The sequence below is a fragment of the Poecilia formosa genome, unplaced genomic scaffold (genome assembly GCF_000485575.1).
Source record: "Poecilia formosa unplaced genomic scaffold, Poecilia_formosa-5.1.2 Scaffold569, whole genome shotgun sequence".
Lineage (NCBI taxonomy): Eukaryota > Metazoa > Chordata > Actinopteri > Cyprinodontiformes > Poeciliidae > Poecilia > Poecilia formosa.
Window position 1 is genome coordinate 273,567 of NW_006800508.1, and position 7,688 is coordinate 281,254.

Genomic DNA, 7,688 nt, shown 5'->3' on the forward strand with positions numbered 1-7,688 from the left:
TCCATCCATTTTCTAACACCCTTGTCCCTTAGTGGAGTCAGGAGGGTTGCTGGTGCCTATCTCCAGTAAACATTCCGGGCGAGAGGTGGGGTTCACCCTGGACAGGTTGCTCACATATAAGTATTGGTCGATCACTAATCTCTCAAAATTAAGGAATTCAGTTGGTTGATAAATCAGTGCACCACTAATTTTCATTTTAAAAATTATGGGTAAAAAACTAAAAACAGATTATGACAGATTTTTCAAAATGATGGACATCAAAAAAGTCTTGTGCAATCTCCAGGTGGGTTGCTCTCATTCAATAGTGGGTGAATAAGAGCATTACTTTTTCTCAGCAAGAAAAATTTCCACATCTTGTTTTTTGTAGTTAACCTCTCCTTAAGAATAATTTCTGTAATTTATTCCACTGGCTACATCCAGAAGCATACATGATTGCTCATATTGCCATATTTTGTGCTGTTGGTTTAATTTTGAAGCCATCTAGAGGTTTGCGCTCATTTCAATTCAGTTTATTTAATAAGCACCAATTCACAATAAATGTCGTCTCAAGGCACTTTACAAAAAACATCACTTCAATTACTCAGATACACTGTAAGATTAAGGAGGACTTCACTACTTTGTTAGAAAGTAGTTTATTTAATAATTGAACTAGCTATATATATTTCTCAAACATCTTGTAGTTAGCGCATATGTTGCACTCAACAAGAACCCTGTACAGTACTATGAAGATTTTCTAAATCTTTCTGGGTACACTTGATTTAAACTGTAGAATAGGCACTGGTTACTTATGGAGTTAGATTTGTTTCACAATTATTCAATCAAAAAAAATATCATGTCAAACAAAAAAAGTAGTATTCAATCAAAAGAAAAAAAGTCAAACAAAAAAAAAAATCTTAACTTTTTAATCATAAAAATAATTTCTTATGAAACAAAAATTTTTTTTAAGATTTTGTTTTTGATTGAAGTCACAAATTTTTTGATTGAAACTTTTTTTTTTGGTTGAGTATTTTATTTTATTTTTTTTGGTTGAACTTGTTTTCTTGCTTATACAACTTTATTTGCTTTGGCGAAGCTTACATGAACATTCTGGGCGGGGCTTAAGGACGAGCAATGTAAGACGTGTTCCGATTGGATAGCGCTGACTAAAGCGGATGACTCCCCGAGATCTCAGAACTCTGTCCCGAACTGCAGGGCTTCGGTGACGGGACACAGAATGTGAATGGTAAGTAATCTTCACAAAATTTACCGTTTAGCAGCTTCTAAAGTGTCCACCCTGTTTCAAAGAAGAAATCTTACACAACTTATGACCACAGTCACATATTTTGTCTGCCGCGATCCCGGTATCATATTGTGCTAGCTAATGTTAGCACTAGGTAAAGTTCATAAACTAGGCTTGTGTAATATTCATTAACCAGCGCACCTCTGTCGAGTGGCATTAAGCGTGGAAAATACCAAATATATCTGGAGGAAATGTGTGTTAAAAACTGTTGCGTAATCCTACGTGTGTGTGTGTGTATTAACTAGCATTGAAGCTAAAATGGGAAAACACCGGATCGTTGCACCAATGTTATCAGGTCCACATTAATCTGCACCACACGTCAAGTGACTGTGCCGATTATTTATTTACCAAGCACATAATCAATGTTGTCGATGAGGGGAAGCAATGTAACTCTTAAATATATATATTTTCTTCCAGATGTAAAATGTAAAACTAAGCTGGTAGGTCACAGGCCGAAGGAGGATATTCACATAATTTCTGTGTTTTTTATTATTTGGTGTGTATGTGTCCTGTACTTAGTTTTATTCCGAATTAGATGTAATATGCCTTTTGCTGTGTTATGATATTAAATTAAATTGGTGTTCTCCTAATTCCCCATTCTAGTATGACCAGCAGAGTGCAGCTGAAGCAGGACAGGCTTGTAGGTCTTACTGATTCATCCAGCTGCTAGAAACGATCAGAGCATGAGGATGGAGAGACCAGCAAGTGTTGAGTCAGAGAAGGCCAAGTAGGGAAGTAAGTGTTGCTTTTAGGGACCGGGTGTGTTTGGCTAAATATATTTGTCCAAGTCAGTTTATTTATTGGTTTTAAAAATAATGCCCCTTCTTCTATGTTATATTTTTTGCATTATTTTTAGTACAGATAATCGGCGTACTGTACTGTGTCTGCTGGTGGTTTAAATTGATTTCAGCTACATTCAAAAAAGTATTCAAATTTTAACATGCATTTTCTACTTACTAAATATTTCAGTTTTACTCTCAGTAACTTCAGTGTTACACCTCTGCAATATTTTTGCAGTTTCTCTTATTGTGATATAGTAACTGTTTTCACTTGAACATTTAACTTCCTGAGATATAGTCAATTTATTTTCAATTAAAACTCTTAAAAAGACTCTTGGGCTTATTGGGTTTTGATTATGTTGTCTAGGTAAATATCATCACTTACTCGTATTTTTTTTTATTCATTTTTGTTTTTCAGGTTTGCGTCATAAAGCTTCTTGATGCGTTTATGAACCATGATTGAGACTCTCCATGATGTTCACCCAGGACAGAGGGGAACTCGTATCAACTCCACTCCATCGACCCCTTGAGACCTTCCTGTTGTTAAATTGCCTTTCCCTTTAATCCAAGCACCTGCACCTCACTGACCAGTACAGTGACCATCAGTCCAGAGTCAGCTGGATCATCACAACATTGACTAACTTTTTATTTACAATTAGTATCTGAAAACCGGAGGACCAGATACACAAAAATCTACCTGCAGACTGTAAGCAGCTATCCTGTCCAGGATCACTGGAGTGATCCTGGACTGGGCTGAGCCGCTCTTCCTCTCTCCTCTTCCTCTCTCCTCCAGAGTGATGAGTTTTCATCACCAGTAAAGACAAACAAGTTTAACATCCGAGTAACTGCTGGAAAGTGTATTATATATTTTCAGTGTTCATTTTGTTATACTGTTTGGACTTACAATAAAATGTAATCTCTTTTGTAATAATCTACGTTTCACAAACCTTTTTCCCTTATCTCAGTTGTAACATTATGTGAAGTATTTGCATGTAATTCGGCCTTCAAGCGAGATATTAAAATGAAACACTTTCAAGTAATACCAGCAAAGAAATCTGAATATTAAGTAATATGCAGTTGGTAAAATAATTCAATAATATACTGAATAAGGCTGGATGATATGACTGAACAGTTTTTTCATAACAGATTTAGTTTTAGTCACCCTCAATATCTTTTCTAAAACAAAATACAGAAAATACTTTCACAAAGTGGCACGCATCTAAAAAACATTTGTTTTTGTTATTTTGATTGAATAATTGTGAAATAAATCTAACTCCATAGTTACTCAGGTTTATAAAGATATTTCCTTTAGTGTGACCTACAGCTTCTGTGGAGAAATAATTTTTAAAGTTGAAAATGATGTAGAGTGATTAACAAATGTAAAACATATGTATCATCCAGCATATGGATAATGATTTGAAATAGGTATGGTAAGGTAATTTCATTTATAGCACATTTTCAGCAACAAGGCAGTTCAAATTGTATATACGTGATGTTCAAGTTGTGCCTGTAATAAATCTCACACTACTAAGGAAGCTGGTGGTTCCATGTTCTGCACAAGGTGCACTTTTTTCGACTTGAGCACCAGTCAAATGCACACCTCTGCTCCATAGTGATGCAAAGAACTACCTGCCAGTTATCACAAACATCTGATGACATCTGATGTTTGTGATCAGATGTCACACTAGAAGCTATTAGGTTCTCTTCACTTTTTCAGATAGCAGTTTGTTTGGAAAGCTTTTTTCTGTTAATAAATTAAATAATTTTAAGACTACAAATATAACACCTCAGATTATACATCTATATTAGAGTGAGTTTCATCCCACTTTCATGTCATTGACATGGGACATGGACCAGAAGAAGCCAAATACAGTAAATCCGGATGTAAACAATGGCTATGAATTATAATTATGAAAGAAATTATGAAAGAAGTCTGTGTCAATGAAGCACATCACATCTCACTCCCGGCTCTGACTGTACATCCAGACAGACTTCTCCACAGAAGTTACAGTTAGTACTCCACAAAAGGCTGTTGCTATTAGTTGTGCTACAAGACAATATTGCTATTATCTTGTAGCAATATTGCTGACTTCAATTGCTCTACAACTTTAAAATCGATCCAGAGACAGTGCCATCCATTAATACTTATGTAAACTGAGTGCTGCTATGTAATATCAATTCTTCTGCGCATCTGGATTACTTGGGGTTGCAAACTGTTCATAGAAGTCTTATGCAGTCACATCATTCAGTTGAATGAATAACCATGCAAAAAAAAAAAATCAATAACAAAAAATGGATTTGATAAAAAAGAAAATTTGCTGTGTGAATGTAGCCTACGTCGGAGGTCTTCCAATCCATCCCTCACAACCGGTGTCCTGCAGCTTTAACAAGTCTCTGCTTTAACAAAGCTCAGTCAGGTAATGAGGTCATCACATGGAGAATTTGACTGCATAGGCTACTGAGGAGGTGATTCAGCCATTTGGTCCAGGGACTCATCTACAGTTGCAGGACTTTGCTTTTCTTATTTCATTGTTACCAGCAACTTAATTTATCCTGCAGTCATGCCAAATGAAGTGTACGGCCCTGACACTGACTCAGAGCTTATCAGAAAAACAGCTTAATGAGTTGATGAATTCTGGACTAAAACACATTAATCAAACTGCATTGGCTAAAAGTCAATCAGCTCTGTGAGCAGTGTTGGAGACAGACGAGAAGTCATGCTGATCAAGACAGCTCCAGAAGAACTGGAGTCAAGAGGAAGACCCAGTTGATGTCAGAGTCTCTGGGTGAGGTTATTACAGCTGCTTCAGTCAAAAGGTCAGCAGATCTACCTGAGGTCATTTAAGATGAGGTCAGACCTCATCAGGTTAGGATGTGGATTAATTTGTTTATTTCTTTTTCTTTTGTTTAAGATTACAAAAAAAAATCTTTAAAGTAACATACTTCACCAGGTCAACTCTTTTCTTCAAACATCAAATGTTCATCAGCTAGTTTATTTATAGGTAAACTACCTGATGTTTATTTTTTGCATTATTTTATTCATGGTTTTATCAGCTTTGATTCGCTATTTCATTATTTTCTGTTTTCCATTGTCATAAATTAATCACAAACCATTTTTGAGAGTCATTTTAATGGTACATTCAAATGTAGTTGTATATGTAAATACTGTTAAGAAAATAAGTTTAGAATATGCTAGTTTTAAAAACTTAACATGTCTTGATTGAAATAGCCTAATTATAGTTTTCAGATTAATAACTTATTCTGCCCTATTGACCTTTATTTTACCTGTAGTTACAGCAGATTGTTTGCTAAGATCTTTTTGAAACTGCCCTTTGTCTGTCTGGGAAAACAATCAGGAGAAGTTCCAGTTTTTCACACTAATCTGTGAAAAGCCGTAAAACAGCAGAAGTCCAGGCCAGTAGGGGAGAAGCTCTGCTTCCACTCTGTTTAGACAAAGGGGACAAATGGCTTTTGATCTTGGAAACAAATTGCAGGGAGTTTCTAACTTTAGAGAGGGTCAGAGACAGCTTCTGGTTGGATGAGCAAAGATACATCTTATTTGAATAAATTAAAGACAAGAATACACCTTTACTATAAAACTTTCTACACAGAAGTAACAAATTAGATTTGTTAGACGTCTTTGCAATTCTCCAAAGACGTCTTTGCTTTTCTTTCTCTTTCCTTCTTCTTTTCCATTTGTCTGAGGTAAATGAATGTATGTCTCTGTTGTTCTGCAGTTTCTGTTGTAATTTCATACGTTGTCTTCTATTGGATTAAACTATGTAATTCTGTGACGTCAACACATTGTTCTTTTCTGTGTGGCTTCACTTCGACCCGTCGGGAGAACCTGGGATCTGTAAGAGGGAGATAGAGCCAGAGATTTCCCTTAAATATATTATAACTTAAAATCTTCTTCAACAATACTTTGAAAGAAAAACATTCCATAAGCTGTACAAACTGTATCTTTTTGAATTTTCACCATGTATGAATTTAGAATCCCTTGGTGAAACTGAACTCTCATTCTGTGCTTAGTTTGTAGATTAATGAGCTAATTGTTAATTCTCTGGAATATATATATATTTTTATAATTTTCTAAATCTCTTCTTAAGTAATGACACGACAGGTTGTGAATTAATCATTTGGCCAAAACACTACACAATGAAAAGGAATGCAACAATCAACAACAAAACCTACACCGAGAAATATGTAATTTGGGAAAGAAAAGTGTAGGGAATTTGCCTTGAAACCACAGAACACAAAACAATATGTAATTTTTAAGAGCTAAAAGTAGCAATCATGTTTTGTGGATTGTTTCAAATATGTAACTTGCAAAAAAAAAAAGAAGAAAAATTTCATATTTTTCATATTATTCAATTTCTGAATTCTTAATTTTTTTTTCTGAAATGATTGCTAAATTTCCAGTACATTAGCTAGTGCTGTTTTATATCCTGGCTTAATACAGCATTGTCTTTGTGTGAAGGATGTGTGATAGTGGTGAAGGCCTCTACACCTTCCAGACCAAAGAGGGGGAGCAGATTTACCAGAGGGTCCACTCCTCTACACTGGCCATCGCTGAGCAGCACAAAAAGGTTCTGCTGGAATTAGAGAAAAACAGAAGGGTGAGAACCTGAGTCATGATTTGTGGAGAGTAGAGGTGAGGAAGACGCCGGTAGGCCCAGGTTGACATAATAGCAGTATTGGTTTAATGAAGATGACTCAGGAACACAGGAATCTAGCAAATGGCAGAACACACAATGAACAATAGATGAGGACCCAATAAGAGACAAAGACAACAGGTGGGTTTAAATACACAGGGAGGGTAATCAGGGAACTAGACTCAGCTGGGAGCAATCAACAGGGAAGACAGAGACTCACAGGGGAAAACAGATCTAGACACAGAAAAACCTCAAAAATAACTACACAAAACACAGATCACAACAACCTAGCTGACACACACGCACACATCCATGCATACACACACAGCCCAAAGAGGAGATGTGGGTTAGTTTAGAACTTGACACAAAATTTGAGCTCGGTCCAGTCAAAATTATTTGCTTGATGTCAGGGTCGGGCTTGAGTTTCTGTGGTGCACTTAATAAGGAGGGCAAGACATCCAGCCAGGGGCGCCGCCAGAAATCCTGGGTCCCCTGACAAAAAATTTGTTTAGGCCCCCCCGCGCAGCTGCTGTTACAATTTTTTTGAGTCTATCTGACCCATAAAAAGCGTCACAATTTTAAAGGCTTGCATCTGCCTTGCTTTCTTTGGTTCAATACTGATAATTAGCACAATATTTACTGCTCATGAATTTAACATCCAACAGTCCACATCCAGTATGCAAATAGGTTGCTTACATTTTTTCTATTAGTTTTAGATACTGAAATGTTTCTCCCATGAGCAACAGTCAAAAGCAACGTGCAACTACACATAAAGCAATCCAGACTTCTAAAAATGCTATGTAGTTGCATTTTATTCAAGCTGCAGTACACAACTTTAATAAAAAATATGTTTTCTCCATATTTGTTAAAATTGTCACAATGTTGTTGCAGTTTGTTATGAGACAGATAATCTGTGAAAACAATCAATCTCCTCCATTTCCTTCCTGAATTACTATTACTGGTTAAAGTAATGCA

At 36.1% G+C, this 7,688-nt stretch overlaps 1 protein-coding gene and 1 long non-coding RNA gene across 3 annotated transcripts in view; both read left to right on the forward strand.

Annotated features, from left to right (window-relative positions):
• dok4 (docking protein 4) overlaps nucleotides 1–7,688 on the forward strand; it is a 38,871-nt gene that overhangs the window by 24,353 nt on the left and 6,830 nt on the right. For both annotated transcript variants that reach the window (XM_016665322.1, XM_007540866.2), the window contains one exon: nucleotides 6,539–6,677. In XM_016665322.1, the coding sequence (XP_016520808.1) occupies nucleotides 6,539–6,677 (139 nt within the window). The remainder of the gene's footprint in view (nucleotides 1–6,538; nucleotides 6,678–7,688) is intronic.
• On the forward strand, nucleotides 1,027–3,095 carry LOC107834269 (uncharacterized). Its single transcript, XR_001660060.1, has 2 exons — nucleotides 1,027–1,222; nucleotides 1,883–3,095. It is a non-coding gene; the product is annotated as an uncharacterized LOC107834269 (long non-coding RNA).